Source organism: Cyrtonyx montezumae, unplaced genomic scaffold (assembly GCF_038088225.1).
Source record: "Cyrtonyx montezumae isolate F1298 unplaced genomic scaffold, pur_monq_1.0 scaffold_70, whole genome shotgun sequence".
NCBI lineage: Eukaryota > Metazoa > Chordata > Aves > Galliformes > Odontophoridae > Cyrtonyx > Cyrtonyx montezumae.
In genome coordinates, this window is record NW_027072079.1 from 125,799 (window position 1) to 142,573 (window position 16,775).

Here is a 16,775-nt window from a genome sequence, read left to right on the forward strand (position 1 = left end):
GGGCAGTGAGGATGCGTTGGGAGGGCACCTTAGGTCCAGGTGACACTTTCGGGGTGAGCCCAGGCTTTCCTCCCAGCATCACATTGGAACATCAAAGCGCTCTCTTCCATCTGATGGCAGCCGCCCTCCTGGGCATGGTGGGCAGGTGCTTGCTGCATGCTTGGGACTGAGGGGGGGTCCCCAGCTTCACGGTGGGGAGAAAGAAAGAGGGGAAGGGGCTCAGGGATGCTGCACTGCTGGCTGGGAGCACACTGAGCCCTCCTGCTCTGCTCCGTGGAGGAGATCACCTCGCACCCCGCAGGGAAGCACCCAGGGGATAACGGCACTGTTCTGACAGCTTCAGAAACAGCCAAAGGTGCAGAGCCAGGAGAGGGGCGGGGGCAGAGCCCGGCGCTTCCAAGGAGGGTCGGATCCCCACCGCGGCGAGCATCGTGCCGGGGTCAGAGTGCCACACTGCTGCCCCAAAACGGACGGAGTCACCAAGTGGGACCGGACCGCCCGCGGGTGAAAACCCAAAGGGCAGCGGAGTCCTTGGCACGAGGAGAGCGGGGTCGGGGCTTTGGGGAGGGTCCGGGGGGGGGTGGGGTGGGGGTGCGCGGGGAGCTGCAGCCCGGCTGCAAGGCGCTGGGGGATGGGAGCGGCACACGCATGCACACGCACACACGCACATCCCCGCACACACACAGCACCAACAGCCCCTGCCAGCAGCCTGCAATCGCTGGAGCTCCCTGCTCCTCCGCCTCTCCCTCCTCCTCCCTCTCCTCCTCCTCCTCCTCCTCGCTGCCCACCGGCCTGCGGCACCCCTCGGCGGCCTCCGGCCCCACCAGCGCACAGACAATGACTTCATGCGGATTATGCATCTGAAGAAATCACCAGCTCCCAGATAGCCACAGGGGGAGGCATCCATCCATCCCTCCATCCATCGCTCCATGTGGTTGGCAGGGCAGCAGCCTCCCTCTCTCCTCCCGCTCCTCTCCTCGCACCCATCGGCCGCCTTCTCTCCGGCAATGGTCTCCTCCGGTCCCCCCGCACGGTGCTGAGCGAGGCCCCGACGCATCCCCGCTCCCACGCTTGCACCAAAGGTACCGCCGAGGCTATTTTTATTTCCCCCCCCCCCTCCTTTTCTTTTCCGGTTCGCCCGCCGCTGCCGGGCTCGGTGCCGCTCGCACCCTCCATCCCCGCTCCCGGCTTTGTCTTCCCACCCCGGCGGAGGGAGGTCGGCCCCAGCCCCGGCACCCGCGTCGCAGCGGCCCTGACTCCAGGTTTGCATCCTCCCCCTCCTTCGTCTCTTTGTCGATGCGCTGGTGCCATTCGGGGGAGGAGGAGGGGATGCGTGCTGCGGGGGTACCGGGATGGGGAAGGGGGGCACATCACCTCTGTCGGGCTGTGGGATGAGGAGGGTATAGAGGAGGAGGGGGGCAGGGGGGTGGTACAAGAGGATGCACCCCGATAAATGCAGAGACAGAATATAGAGGATGCAGGGGGAGAACGGGGCACAGCAAAGCGCTGCCCCATGCGAGGGTGCACCCCCAGCTGTGGGGATGGCAGTGCATGGATGTGCACCCCAGCATCCCCGGGCTGCGGTGGTACCCAGGAGGTGGCACCGGGCACCCAGGGGTCCCTTCCCCACAGAGTGGCCCCCCCAGGGCTGCCGGCGCGGACCATGATGGACCTGAAGGTGGACGAGGAGGAGGTGGACAGCGGGCAGCCGGTGAGCATCCAGGCCTTCGCCAGCAGCTCCACCCTGCACGGGATCTCACACATCTTCTCCTACGAGCGGCTGTCGCTGAAGCGCGTGGTCTGGGCTCTCTGCTTCATGGGTTCCCTGGCCCTGCTCGCCCTCGTCTGCACCAATCGCATCCAGTACTACTTCCTCTACCCACATGTCACCAAGCTGGACGAGGTGGCTGCCACCAGGCTCACCTTCCCCGCTGTCACCTTCTGCAACCTCAACGAGTTTCGCTTCAGCCGGGTGACCAAGAACGACCTGTATCATGCTGGTGAACTCCTCGCCCTGCTCAATAACAGGTGGGTGTCCTGAAGTGGCCCCGGGTGAAACCTCTGTCCCCAGCTCAGCGTGTCACCGTGTGCCCTGCTGCCCAGCTGCGCAGTGCATCTCTGCAAGGAAGCACATCCTGAGGCAGCTCAGCTTTGCAGCTGAGTTCAAGCATGCACAGCCCTACCTGGAGGGTGTCCTCCAGGTCCTGCTCCTGCTCCGGGGCGTGGAGTTGTTCCATGGGGGTCCAGAACACTCTGTTCCAGCCCCAGTGCATGGATCCCAGCACACATGGCTCCAGTCCCTGTGCTTGGATCCAGCACATGCGATTCCAGCCCCAGAACACAGCTCCATGCTTCAAGGCCGGCAGGTGAAGCTGCTGCATGCCACCAGCACGCTGCCATCCCTTGGGCTGCAGGACCCCACGGTGCAGTAGCCAGGGTGAGACCCCTCACCCACCCTACCCAGCCCATCCCCATGCCTGTAGCAGCTCCTAAGTGCTTCCAAGTCACTCCCATGTTCCCAGGGCCCAGCAGCAGTCTCTGCCTGTGCATATTTAGGTACACAGGGCATGCACTGGGCTGGCCTGACCTGGGACCACTGCTGCAGGTCCAATCATGGAGCAATTGGTCTGGGTTTGGTGCTGTCACAGGGGCTGTGGTGACCCTTGTGGGGAAGATGCTGATGGCTGAATGCATGGGACACATCCTTGCCCATCTAATTTGTGTTGCTGAGAGCCCTAAAGATGCCACGTGTTTTTGCCCTGGGCTGGGGCAGAAGCAGCTCATGTGAAGCCACCACAGCTAGGCCTGAGCTTCTGCCTGCTCTTTCCCCTAAGATATGAGATCCCGGACACGCAGACAGCTGATGAGAAGCAGCTGGAAATCCTGCAGGACAAGGCAAACTTCCGAAACTTCAAGCCCAAACCTTTCAATATGTTGGAGTTTTACGACCGCGCTGGCCACGACATCCGGGAGATGCTGCTCTCCTGCTTCTTCCGTGGGGAGCAGTGCAGCCCCGAAGACTTCAAAGTGGTGAGTGCCCCCACAGCCCCCTCCTCAGGCTGTGAATTCCACGCAAGGTGGGCACTGGTCTGTCCACCACCATTCCTGCCTGTTTTGGATCCCAGACAAGGGGCAGCAGCATCGCCAAGGGGGTGCCAGGGGATGCTGCTGGGGCTTAGCCCTCTGGGTGATGCAGGGTTGTGCGTGCTGGGCTGGATATTTGAGCTGGAAACCACTGCACTATGAGGATGTGTTGGTGGCACAGCAGGGAGCAGGGGAAGCCCTGCGAGCCCTTGGGGACAGCGGGTCCCAGCGGTGCAGCACAGAGGATGCATTTCACACTGATGCGTGGCTCCAGTGCACAATAACCCCTCTGTGCCCCGAGGCTGCCTCTCCCCATCAGCTGCTCTGGTGTGGAGCACACAGCTCTGGGGTCCCTGTCCCTGGTGTGGCCTTGGGGACATCCCGCTCACTTCCCATGACAAATCCTCAGCGTGTGCTGAGGCACCTACTGCGTGTCCCCAGGGCTGCTGCACACATCCCAGTGCTATATGAGGGATTTTAATCTCCAGCACTGAATTCCCTGGACGGGATCTTGGGATAGAGCACTCCTCTGTTGTTTGGTTGTTAAATGGAGGCAAGGGGGCTGGATCCTTCTCAGCAGGGTCAGGTCCCAGCCCACGTGTGCCACCACCAGCTTTGATGCTTGGTGCTCCCCAGTGTTTTCTGCATCAGAACATCCTCAGGGACCCTCCCGCTGTGTCCTTATATCCGCTGTTAGGATCCAAGCACCCTCCTTCCTCCTCTGCTCTGAGCGGGAGAAGCAAAATAGACGTGCAGCTGGTTTATTATTACTGCCTGGATTATTCCTTGCAAGCAGGTTTGGATGATTTAATGGATTTGATTAGAAAAAGCTGGCTCAGTGCTGTATTTATGCTGCTCGTTGGATTCCCCTTGCAGCCGTGTGCCGGCGGAGCTGTGTGTGCTGGGGATGGGGATGGTTGTTTGGGAAACCTTGGCCCTGTCCCCTCGTGGGTTTGGTGGCAGCTTTTGGTTTGACCCAAAGGTTCATTACTGCCTCTGCACCACTCCCTCCTGAGTCCGTTCGTGCTGAGCTCCTCTTTGCTGCTCTGGCTCCAATGGCACCAACTGAGATCAATGGGTGCCAGGGCAGCAGTGGGACCATCCCTGAGCAATGCTCCACATCCCTATGCTGCATTCCACGTCCCCATGTGATGCCCCATTGTCTCCATGTAATGTTCCATCACCTGAGTGATGCTCCATGTCCCTGTGCTATGCTCCACACCCCTATGTGATGCTCCATCACCCCTATGCAATGTTCTATGTCCCTGTGTGATGCTCCATGTCCCTATATGATTCTCCATATCCTTATGTGATGCACCACATCCTCCATCCCACGTTGCCCCACTACAGATCCCACTGCCCTGTGCTCCCCACTATGTTTCAGGGCTCCTAACATGGCCCAGAGAGGAGGGATGCCTGGGCAGACACTGTCACAGACAGCACTGCCCCATCCTCTTAGTGATAGAGGAGATGCTGTATCTAAGAGCATTGCCAAGGGGGTTTTCAGGGGGTTTACAGGTTTCTCCCACCTCCCCTTTCATCCTGCATCATCACCAGGCCACTTCAGGGCATTGCTTGCTCCCCTCCACCTCCATGCACCCTGGTCAATGTCCTGCAGGACGGGTGCTTGGGGTGCAATGCAGGGATGCTCCGGGGCCAGAGATGCTCAGGGTTGTCCTGTTTATGGCACTGAAGCCTTTAAAGAGGCCTGAGGATGTAGCATGGGGGCACCAGTCCCTCCCCTGGCTCTTCATAGCCTCTCCAGCACCATGTGGGTGCTTGGGTTCACCAAGCTTCCCCCCCCCGTGCAGCATTCTGGGCTGGGGATGTGCAGGGAGCTGCAGCCACCTCCTCCCCCAGCCCCAAATCTGCTTTTCCTCCATTAAGGGAAAGGCCTAGGGGTCTCATCTCTAAGCAGAGCTCCAAACCCCATTCGTTCTCTTTGCATCCCAGGGAAAAGGAGGAGAAACATCCTTTTCACCCAGGGACATGGGATGGGAAGTGGGGCTGTCCCATGCGAACCACCTTTGAAGGTGAGGGTGATGCTGTGTGCTTGGTTCTGTGAAGCCCCTTTTGGGGACAGTGCTGCTGAAGTGATGCTGCCGTGCCCGTTGTGATGCGTTTGCAGTTTTCCTTTCCACATCCCTTCAGCCCATCCTGAGGGAGAGCCAAACCCACGTGTCCCCACCCCTGGGGATGCTTAGGGGCTCAGCATCCTCCCAGCAGAGAGCGGGGGCACCACGGTTCACTGCAGAGGGTTGAGACCTCTGGACTGCTCCCGTCAGGCTCCGAGGCTGAGCTGGCACCAGGGAGAATTGAGTCTGACACAGGGATCATGGCACTGCCTCGTGTGTCCTCTGCCCTGGAAGTGATGAGCTCAGGGAAGATGAGAAGGGAGAGAGCTGGAAAGCTCTGGAGCAAACCCCTGCCGCTCTCCTCCTCTTCTTCCCCCCATCTCCAGAGCTGCTATAATGGAGAATGGATCAGGAATACCTTGCTCCCACCCCCAGCCCCTCTGAGCCCCCCCAGCACCCCCCGGTGGACACCAGCATCGTGAGCACAGAACCCAGTGGATCCCCACAGTGTCCCCACAGCAAAGTACCCACAGATAACCACAGGAGTGTGAAGCATCTCCAGCACCACTTAGAGACCCTACAAGCTGCACGGATTTAGCCCCATCACGCCCTGCAAAACCAACGCGGGGACCTCGAGGATGAGCCCGGCGGAGCACTGCGTTTACAAACGGTTCCTCTGACCCCGGAGCTCGCAGCGTTTTCCGAGCGAACCGCGTGGGATCCGGCTTCACCACGTGGAATAATCGGAGCTGACGGAGCAGAGGAGCGGCCGCGGGTGGGATGGGAACACCCCGGCTCTGCCCGCGTGGAGGATTTCTGCTCATCGGTTTTTTGCTCAGAGCAAAGCAGCCCTGAAACCGTGCAGCCCTCGGGCACAGAGCAGAGGCACCGGGAGATCTGCTCAGCGTTTCCTCGGCTTTGCCGGAGCTTTTCCAGCAGCAGACGCCCTCAGGGTATGGAGTTTGGGATCCCTGAGATGTGCACAGTGCTCGCCCGGTGCCGTTTGCTCAGAGCCTGTTGCATTTCACCCGTTTTGCAGCACGACCGTTCCTATTCCTGCACGGGAGCAATGCCACCGAACCCGGGGGGGATTTTGGCAGAGCCAAAGCTGCAGTGGTGGATCGGGAACACCGGTGTTGGACTCAGCACAGCAGGGTCCAACGTGTGTGTGCACCCTGCAGCCACTCCTCCAGCAGCTCAGCCACGGAGCAGCTGAATCATTTAGCACCTGGAACCTGTGGGCACTGAGCAGCATCACTCCCACTGCCTGCAGGACGTGGGGAAGCAGAGAGCAGCAGCAGCAGCACAGGGCACTGAGTCCTCAGCCTGGCCGTGCAGCCCACCCCAACAGCACACCCAGAGCTGCTGCACACGTGTGTGCACCGTGTGAGTGTGGGAACAACGCACACCCAGAGGTGTCGTGCACAACCAGAGCACTTTGCTCACCCCAATGCATCGTGAACTCTGAAAGCACTTTGCTCGCCTGGGGATGCCACGCACACCCAAAGCACTTTGTGAATCTCAGGGCACTTTGTACACACCACCATATCCTTTGCACACCCAGAGGTGTCATGCACACCTAATGCACTCTGCACACCCCACTGCATCGTGCACACCTGGAGCACTTTGCATGCACCCCAACGCACTGCGCACACCTGGAGGTGCCGTGCACATCCAGCACACTTTGCACACCTCCTTGCATCTCCTACACCCAAAGCACTTTGCACACCCCAGTGCACCACGCACACCCAGAGGAGTCATGCATGCCCCAAGAGCTTTGCACACCCCAAAGCACGTTGCACACCCAGAGGTGTCGTGCAAAGAGCTCTAAGCACTTCGAATGCACACTGGGGCCCTGCAGGGCTGTTGCTGTTCCTCTGGAGATGCCTTTGCACACAAAACCATTAACAAATTAATTATTAATTATTATTAATAAGGTTAAATGGTATCTTCAGCTGCTGAAAGTGATGAGGAGGCTCTCAAGTGCTGTGCAGATGGAGATGGGGAGGCCACAATCACGGAGCTCTGGGCACACATGGCACAGCCCCACAGCCACTGGTCCCAGGGAAGCTGCAGGCTGGGAACGCAGAGCTGAAACACGGCCAGAAAATGGGAATTCATGGAAATGATTTCCCCTCCATCTCCTTTCTGTCTTGATCGGAGGCCCCTTTGGAGCAGCAGCACCAGCACATGGCGTGTTGGGCAACTGCAGCTATCTGGAAGAGGACACACAAGGAACCAATGCAATTTCCCCCTCTGTGCCCCAGTGCTAAGCTGGGAGGAGCTGGGGCAGAGGGGCACACTGAGCTGGGCAGAGCTGAGAAATGAACCACCCCATGGCCCTTCGCCTCGGGTTTAATTTCTCTGCCTTTTTTTAGCCGCCCTTGTTTTATCATCTACAGAGAGTTTGGAGCCAGGGCCCCTCCGAGCAGCACTGCAATTCCCAAAACAGCCATGACTCAAGATGCTCCTCGCCATCTCAGGCTCACTTCTGTGCTGGCCTTCACCATTGGATGTTACAATTCTTTGTCTTAAATTACCATTCTTATTTCCAAACAGATATTTTGTTCTTCCCCACTGCATCTGGGCTGTCTCCCTAAGGACCAAACCAAGGTGGGGCCCACAACCTTTGCTTTGTGGGGGATTTGAACCCCTTCTTGCAGCACCCAGAGCAGCTGCAGAGCGGGTCCAAGGGAGCACCTTGCTTAGATCACATTAAATGTGAAAACCACGAGGCAGGCAGCGAGGGAACCGAATGGGAATACAATTTTTTCCCCCCTCCGCCACCAATAAAACCGTCAGTGTGGATTTGTTTGCACCGAGCACCTAAGCAATGGTGAAGGATGTTGGAAAAAAGTCACAACCCGGCTTATGGAAGATTTGCAAGCAGCAGGAGCTATGGGAAGGCTTTTGAAGAAGTGCCTGCGTGGAACAAAGCTGGAATTCACAGCACCAGAGAGCAAAAACCCATGCTGCACGTGGGGAAAAAGTCACCCAGAAATCTCTCGGTGTTGCAGATGCTCTCGGTTAGAGGAGGGGAAATCGGTGCTCAGAACTTTGGGGATGGCAGTGGGTGCATGGAGGAGCTCAGCCACGGGGGTTTGCTCACAGACCAACGCCAGCAGTGGGGCTGCAGAGCCACATGGAGCTGCCAGCAGCTGCACCGGGCTGGGAAGCACCGAGACGAGGAGGTTTTGAAAGATTAATGGAGTTTAAATGGGAACGTTTGGAGAGGAGATAAGGCTCGTCTGATAGGAAATCACACGGAACAGCCAGGGAGGCCCCAGGTCTGTAATGAAGTCCACTTAGTGTGTTACTCACCATAATGTGCTTTTTATTAAAGTCCTGCGCTGTGGACGTGGGTCTGCAGCCGACAGCCCCGAGTGGGGTGACATGGGGCCACTAGGACAGGCTGTGCCAGCCCCACAGCGACCTTTTGTTCCCCATTCTTTGTCCCCCATCCCATGTGTGAACGATCCTGCATCACCCACCACCTCCGTTCCTCACAGCTGCACCCATGGGGACAGAGTTGGGGGGAAAAAGACAGCGGTGGGGAATCATACAGATGGGAAAAAAGAAACTCCTCTGTTTAAATCATTGGGATTTTTTTTTTTCTGCATTAGAATGTGACATGCTAATCCACTGTGAAGCGAATAATCTGGGGGATAAAGGGGCGGATAACACCAGTACGCCCAGCTTGGCCGGTGGAGCGAGCGGAGGCAAGGTGGCAGCATCTGATAAAGGCGGTGGGATTAGTGCCGCAGGATCCCCGCATCCCACCCCACTCCTCCGCCTCTGAGCGACGGAGTCTTCCCCCATCTCCCCCTCGTGTTGGGGCAGAGCCCCTCCGGGCACCGGAGCGCGTTGCAAAGCTGCGTTTCTCCTCCGTGCTGTGCAATGCAGGTGTGGGGCAGCCCCTCTGCCCCATCAAACATCCCCTCCCTCTTCTGCTCCCGGCTGCTGCGGGGTTGCAACGCGTCCCATCCCACCCCACTGCCTGGGTAGCAAACCCGCGGCACCTCCTGGGGCCGGGCTGCGGTTTGCATGCCTGGGATAACAGAGCTCACAATGTTGTTTTCTCCTCGCCTCCTCGGGGATTGGTTTATCTCTATGAATAACTCCATCCCGGCTTTGATCTCTTCTGCCATTAAAGCGTGACAGGCTGTGAAATGCGCTGCTGCCGCTGCCGTCAAATCCCCCACCCGCATCCCTCCCTCCCCGCCGCCTCCGTACTCCCCTGCTCCGGGGAATCGCGGTGGCCCCGGCCCGTCCCGACGCTGTGGGACAGGACAGCGGGCTGCCACCGCGATGGAGCAGGGAAACACAGAGCTGCTGTCACGGTCCCGCTGCTGTAGGGGACACAATGGCACGGAGCATCCCCGGGTCGGGACGCAGCGGCGGCGTCCCAGCACATGCCACCACGGGGACTGATGTCACAGTTAATTATAGCATCCCCCGTCCTTCTCCCCCGCAAAAGCTTCACCTGAATGAGGGTAAAAATAACTCCCGCTGAGGGAGGAGCTGGAGAGAGGCTCCTCCAGCATCTCCAAAACTCACAGAAATTGGGACGGTGACCCTTTGCCCCCAGCATGGGGACACAGCCACGGATCGTCCCCAGCTGTAGGGTCAGGATGGGCTCCTTCAAGTTCACTTCTGGGGCTGGCTCATGTCACATCCCAAACCTTTACCTCCCAAAACTGAGCAGATCAGTGCCCCCAAGCCCCTCTCTCCCAGCTGATGCCTTTTAGAGCCTGGCCCTGACCATGGTGCAGCTGTAGCTCATCTCCATCCAAATGTCCCAGGATTTTTCCAGCTGAGGCTCTCCAGGTTACTCCCCAAAGGCACAACCTTGCTCTCAACCCTATGAAATTTCATCCCGTGGCTCTGGCTCTTGTCCCCAAGGTCACCCACGCTTGCTTGCTTTCCTTGGCTTTGCAGCTGGTTCCTCTGCTCTGTCCCCTTTACAAAAAGGGAAATATTGAGTGTGGGGAGCCCCAGGGTGGACCCTCAGAGAACACCACGTTGTCCCATTGTTGTTCCATTGGCATTTGTCCTCCTGGCTAAGCCCTGGCGACAGTCCCCTGTGCACACCTCACAAGTTTCTCTTGCTCTGGCAGAGCCAAGATCTTCACAAAGGGATCGGAGCTGTTTTGCAGCAGTTTCCTGATGGCATTTGTTCACCTGCTTTAGGGATACTCGAGTCTGTGGGATGTGCACAGGGACCAGGAGCCATCTGGGGAAGGATGCACAGCTGATTCAGGGCTTGGGGTGCGCTCGTTGCACCCATGCTTTCGACCAAACCCCCTTGCCCAGCTCCTGTGTATCGAAGCACTGCCTCATGCAGATATTCCCCTCCCCCTCGGACTGCTGATGGCGGCTGCGGTGCTGGGATGGGGCTGGAGATTGCTCTGTGGTCACACTGGATGCTTTTACAAAGTGCTGAATGCAGGATAAAAGCAAACCGCAAGAAGGGGCCGTGCTGCCGCAGGGCTGCAGGGAGTGGGGGATGATACCTTGGCTCCCGGATTCACCCAGCTCCAGCCCCATGCCACCTCGGGTCTGCCTCCCTAGGACCCCAATCTCATCCTGCTTATCAGCACCGAGCCTGAATGCCGACCCTGGGGTTCCCTGTGCCCCACATGGAGGAGATGCACTGCGTGGCTCTCCAGGAGGAGGCATCACCTGAAACATGACAGTGCCCAAATCCTGCAAAAAGCAGCGTGGGCTTGGAGGACACCTGACCTACAGCACACATCGCTGTCCCACCGTGCAGGGAGATGAGCCCACTAGGACAAGTGTCACCAGGATGAGCAGCACGGAGCACTCGGGGACACCACAGCATCCTCACTGGCACCACCCAGATGGACATGATGGCAGGTTGCTGGGTGGATTGCCCAGGGCTTTGGGCTGCCACGGTGAAGAGCTCAGAGACCCCGGTGAGCAGAGCAGATGGAGGCTGCGGAAACAGCCTGGCACCCAGCGGGACGGCGTGGATGGAGCTGCTGATCAGGATGCCAGGGATGGAGGATGCAGCATACCAGGTGCCTGCATGCACAACATCCATGCAAACCCATCCGTGCACACCCGTCCTTGCACACGCGTCCGTGCACAGCTGTGCACCCCGGATCTGGCAGCTCTCAACGCAGCAGTGCATCCCGGAGTCAGCGGCATCTTCACTCTGTCCTGCCTCAGCCAGGCTGTTCCCGGGGGAGCAAGGAGCCCGCAGAACCGCCCCTCGCTCCTCCCCAGCCCTCTGCTCCTGATATCCCCTCCTCTCCACCCTCTCCCCACCCCCCCCCAGCAGCCCTCTGCTCCTCTTCTGCTCCTCTCCCTTCACTCCGTGCATTGCTGCACACTTCTCACTCCTTTTCCTTTCTATTTCCCTGCTCCCAACTTTTCCCCTTCCCAGCCCCTCTCACCCACTCTCTGTGGCACCAGTTCACCACTGGAGACCCCCAGCCTGCAGCAGGACCAGGACCCCTACCCTTCAGCTGGGACCTCCACTCTGCACAATGCCCCTCCAGATATTCTGCACCATCTCCTTCTCCAACGAGGAAGCACCGAGAGATGCCACAGCAGCTGGGAGAGGAGAGAATGGAGCGGATGAGATCCTCTACGGGCAAGAAGAGGAAGAGGAGGAGGAGGAGGAGGACGCAGGGGCAGCCACAGACTTCGTGGCCTTTGCCAGCAGCTGCACACTGCATGGACTGAGCCACATCTTCGTGGAGGGCAGCCTGGGTGCCCGGCAGGCGCTCTGGGCGCTGGCTTTCCTCCTCTCCCTCTCCGTCTTCCTCTACCAGGTGGCCGACCGCATTGTGTACTACCTGGAGTACCACCACGTCACGCTGCTCAGCGAGGAGGACAGCCCTGAGATGACTTTCCCTGCCGTCACCTTCTGCAACATCAACCGGGTGCGGGTCTCGCAGCTCAGCCACGAGGACCTGCTCTACCTTGCACCCCTGGTTGACTACGAGCCCGGGATGGAGCTGGGTTTTGTCCCAGCCCAGTTCAGCTCTTGGGATGAGGATGAGCCTCTAAATTTGCATGGGTTTTTTAACCGCACTTGCCACCAGCTGGAGGACATGCTGCTGAGCTGCAGCTACCGGGGCGAGCAGTGTGGCCCCGGCGACTTCGTAGCGGTGAGTAGCCCTGTCCTGCTGCCCTGGGGACAGGATGGCAGCACGGTTCTTTTGCCTGGCACCGTTATCTCCTGACTCCCATCACCCCCAACCTGCCCACAATCGTGCCTTCTCCTCGTCCCTTTCCACTATCTGGGACTGCTCAGTGTGATGAGCGCCGCGTTCGCAGCTTGGGATGGGGAAAAGCAAAGCCCTGGGCACAGAGCAGGCTCCTGGGGGATTCCCGCACCTGTCTGCATAAGGAGAGGAAGGAAACCAGGGAGCAGCTCCCACCAGCATCGTGTTGGATCAGATGCAATGGGTAATGCTGCTCACGCTTGGGGACAGGCACCCAGGCATCCTGCTGGTGTTGGTGTTGAGACCAGACATCTCCATCCTCATGTCCCCCCCACACCTTGGGCACTGAGCAGCCTGCTGTCCCTAAATGCTCCCTTAGCCGGTGGCAGCTCAGCAGCTTGGAGCTGTGCTGGCAGCTGGAAGTGAAGGCTGAGGGTGAGAGGAGGGCTGGGTAGGGGCTGAGGATCTTGTCCAGCCCCTATCTGCAGGATTGGAAGAGATGGGGCAAATATTGGTGAGGATGTGGGGCTGAGTGCCATCGTCCTAGGGCTGTGGGGTCACGGTACTGCAAAGCATCTCCACCAACCTGGGCCCATCGCCTTGGTGGGGATCTCGTCTTTCTTCCAGGGCAAAGGCAGTTCTGATGCTAAGAGACCCCATGGGGCAGGAGCCTGGGTCGGGCTGTCCTCCAGGATGGGCAGGACCACATTTTGGGTCTGGTGCTGGCTCCATGCCACAGTGCTGGTGGCAGTTTGGGGCCAGCAGAGGGGCCCCAGCCTCAGCCCTGTGTCCCCTCCCACAGGTGTTCACACGCTATGGGAAATGCTACACCTTCAACGCAGGGCAGGACGGCAAACCCCGGCTCATCACCATGAAGGGGGGCACTGGCAATGGCCTGGAGATCATGCTGGACATCCAGCAGGACGAGTACCTCCCAGTGTGGGGGGAAACAGGTAACCCAGCAGCTCCTGGGCTGCTTCCCAGCAGCCTCCCAGCTCCACACCCCACAGGACCACGTCCCCAAGGCTCCTTCTTTCTATTTCTCACCACTTCAGGTCCTTTGCTTTCCTTTTTCCTCCTTGTCTTTGCTATTTGCCATGGCAACTCCCTGTTGCTTTAGACAAGCAGCCATCACTTGTTTATAAATAGAGACAGGCACTTTCCGTGCAGTTCTTTGCAAGCTCTGGACCATAAAGCTGGAGGGGACAAGGACATGGGGTGGTTGGAGGGATGGAGGGATGGATGGACATGTGAAGGAGAGAATTCACCAAAGGGAAGGGTGGGAGACAGGAGGAGTTTTCTTCCCTCTTGCAGCAGGGCTCATCTCCTCTCTGCTTCTCTCTGCTGCAGATGAGACCTCATTTGAAGCCGGGATCAAGGTGCAGATCCACAGCCAGGATGAGCCTCCACTCATCGACCAGCTGGGTTTTGGTGTGGCACCCGGTTTCCAGACCTTTGTGTCCTGCCAGGAGCAGCGGGTAGGGGCTGGGGGTCAACCTCTCCCAACCCCTGGAGTGCCGATCCCCCTCTCGGCACCCCTGTCCTCTCCCCCAGTGTGGGATGGAGATGGGGAGCGGTGCATAAGGCTCCATCCCCTCACCATGCTGCGGGCTGCAGGGATGAGTGCTTCTCTCCTCATCCCTGGCTTCCCTCTCAGCTCATCTACCTGCCACCTCCCTGGGGCGACTGTAAGGCCACAGCGGGTGACTCGGAGTTCTACGACACTTACAGCATCACTGCCTGCCGCATCGACTGCGAGACACGCTACCTGGTGGAGAACTGCAACTGCCGCATGGTGCACATGCCAGGTGAGTTATGCATCGCTGCATCCTGCCCCAAACCCAGTGGACACAGTCCTATGGGAAACCTGTTCTGTCTCCTGCAGGCGATGCCCCTTACTGCACCCCAGAGCAGTACAAGGAGTGCGCAGATCCGGCTTTAGGTGAGGCTGCCTGTTCCCGTGGGGCTGAGCTGTAGGGTTTCCCACATTCCCATCTGAATCTCTCTTCCTGCCCAGATTTCCTGGTGGAGAAGGACAATGAGTACTGCGTCTGTGAGATGCCCTGCAATGTCACCCGCTATGGCAAAGAGCTGTCCATGGTGAAAATCCCCAGCAAAGCCTCCGCCAAGTACCTGGCCAAGAAGTACAACAAGTCGGAGCAGTACATCGGGTAACGCACAGCAGGTATGGGGCAGCAGTGGGTCTCTCCAGCACCACGACCTGACGTTGCTTTCTGCCCACGCAGGGAGAACATCCTGGTGCTGGATATCTTCTTCGAAGCCCTGAACTATGAGACGATCGAGCAGAAGAAGGCATACGAGGTGGCTGGATTGCTAGGTGAGCACTCCGGGGTGGTGGCTGTGCCAAGAGCTCTGGTTGGCATCCTTGAATGTGGCCCCATGTGCTGTGACCCCAATCCTGGGGCACCAGGGTATGCACACAGCATGGGTGCAGAGCAGAGCAACCCCCCAGGGTCACAGCAGTGATGAGTTCTTCCCTTTCTCTGCTCCATCTGCCAGCAGTGCCCTGCTGATGGTTTTCCTCTCTCCCCCAGGTGACATCGGAGGACAGATGGGGCTGTTTATCGGGGCCAGCATCCTCACTGTGCTGGAGCTGTTTGACTACGCCTACGAGGTGAGCCCCAAAATGCCGTGCCCCATTCCTCTGGGGTCAGCACAGCCCCCTTGGCACCATGTCCACCCATCAGCTGGGGGAGTCCTCTTGGTGGGGCCCATTCTGGAGCTGAGAGCTGTCTCCTGCAGGTCATCAAGCACCGGCTGTGCCGGCGGGGCAAGTGCCGTAAGAACCACAAGAGGAACAACACGGACAAAGGCGTCGCGCTGAGCATGGATGACGTGAAACGCCACGTGAGTGCCGAGCAGGGGGTCTTGTTGGGGGCCACTGTCACCCCCTGGGGGAGAAGTGGCAGCAGGTATTAACGCTGCAGGGAGACGGGGATCGGTTCTGGGTGAAAGCTGTGACCTCAGCATCCAACTCTACCCCCACAGAACCCCTGCGAGAGCCTACGAGGTCACCCAGCCGGCATGACGTACGCAGCGAACATCCTACCTCACCACCCGGCCCGGGGCACCTTTGAGGACTTCACCTGCTAACCGACGTCTGGATGTACAACAACCCGAGCTACCAAAGCCCTCCGGAGAGCTGCCCTTCTCCCAGCGGAGAGACACAGCCAGGGGACCTCGCTCGAAGCCACGGCGGGACGCGGACAAGAGCGGCGGCCTCAGATTTTGGGGCAGGCGGCCGGGTCGGGCCGTGCTGGCTCAGAGACTCAAGGAGCCACGCACAGCGGGCCGGGGCGCGGGCCTGCCCCGTCTCCTCCCCCTCGGCTCCCCTCTCGGCCTTTTTAACTAGAAACCCAGAAGCCAAGAAGAAGCAGCCTTCGGGCCGCAGAGTCTCCATCCACAGCCCTGTTTGTCTGTCCGTCCGTCCATCGTCTCCATGCTCATTCTGCTCCCCACGCCTCATCCTGCGCCCATCCCCGTGCCTGGCAGGAGGGATCATGTCAGATCAGAGCCCCCTGGGTCTGCTGTCACCACCACAGCCCTGCCGGGGCACCCCCAGCTGCTCCATGTGCACAAAACGGAGCAGCTCCAGCTCTCTGAAATGTCTTCCTCGGCCTCGGCCCCGGGGATGGCAGTGTTGGGCCGCTGGGTGAGCGGCATGGAGGACGGGGCCTTGGGGGACCACAGTGTGGGGCTCTGTCATGGTGTGGGGCCTCATTGCTCCGTCACAGTGTGGCCTTTCTACCCCACAGTCCCCAGGAAATCAGAACAACCATCCTCGGGGGGAAAATCATAAGGAAATCTCCGGCTCCCGTTGGCACCACGTTGCTTGGGCGGCCATAGGAGCCCCAGCATCAACAAGGGGACAGGTTTAAGGGACACCTCATGGCACACGGCCCACGGGGACGCAGGATCCCACCCCACCAAACCCCCCCAAAAAACAGCCACCCCCAAGGGGGCCATGAGCCCTGGGCACCATCGAGGCCCACGGCCCGGGCCCCCCACTGCTCCCCACCGCTGCCCCATCCCAGCAGTGGGACCATCATCAGCCCCCAGCCCCCCCACCCCGAGCAAGAGCCCTTCTGGGGCTGAAGTGCTACTTCTCTTTAAGAGCTTTTGCAATAAGTCTTTTTAGTAGTTATTCTTTCTAAACTCTTTTCGTTTCCCCCCTTTTCTTTTTCTTTCATTGTTATCCTCATTATTATTATTTGCTTGCTGACCAAAATTAGGAACTGGGGGTCAGTCCTTTGTTATCCAGTAATCGCCCAAAGACAAAAGGTCGGCCGCATCCATAAATTTTCTTATGGATTTTTCCTAATGTTTCGCCACATTCATGTATTTATTTTCTTCCCTTTTCACCCGTTAAAGCTTTTAAAGATGGGGCTGGGATCTGACC

At 58.9% G+C, this 16,775-nt stretch overlaps 1 protein-coding gene across 2 annotated transcripts; it reads left to right on the forward strand.

The window, feature by feature from the left end:
- Positions 1 to 1,015: 1,015 nt before the first annotated feature.
- ASIC1 (acid sensing ion channel subunit 1) lies at positions 1,016 to 16,455 on the forward strand. 2 transcript variants are annotated; one of them, XM_065751444.1, is made up of 12 exons: positions 1,016 to 1,082; positions 1,633 to 2,028; positions 2,835 to 3,030; positions 13,158 to 13,308; positions 13,706 to 13,833; positions 14,013 to 14,163; positions 14,241 to 14,297; positions 14,373 to 14,526; positions 14,602 to 14,693; positions 14,911 to 14,990; positions 15,119 to 15,223; positions 15,365 to 16,455. In XM_065751444.1, the coding sequence occupies exons 2-12, from the start codon at positions 1,664 to 1,666 to the stop codon at positions 15,467 to 15,469; spliced, it is 1,584 nt and encodes a 527-aa protein (XP_065607516.1). In that variant the 5' UTR covers positions 1,016 to 1,082; positions 1,633 to 1,663; the 3' UTR covers positions 15,470 to 16,455. The 2 variants fall into 2 exon arrangements, with proteins under 2 accessions (XP_065607516.1, XP_065607515.1); XM_065751443.1 differs by lacking the exons at positions 1,016 to 1,082; positions 1,633 to 2,028; positions 2,835 to 3,030 and adding an exon at positions 11,616 to 12,298.
- Positions 16,456 to 16,775: the final 320 nt, after the last annotated feature.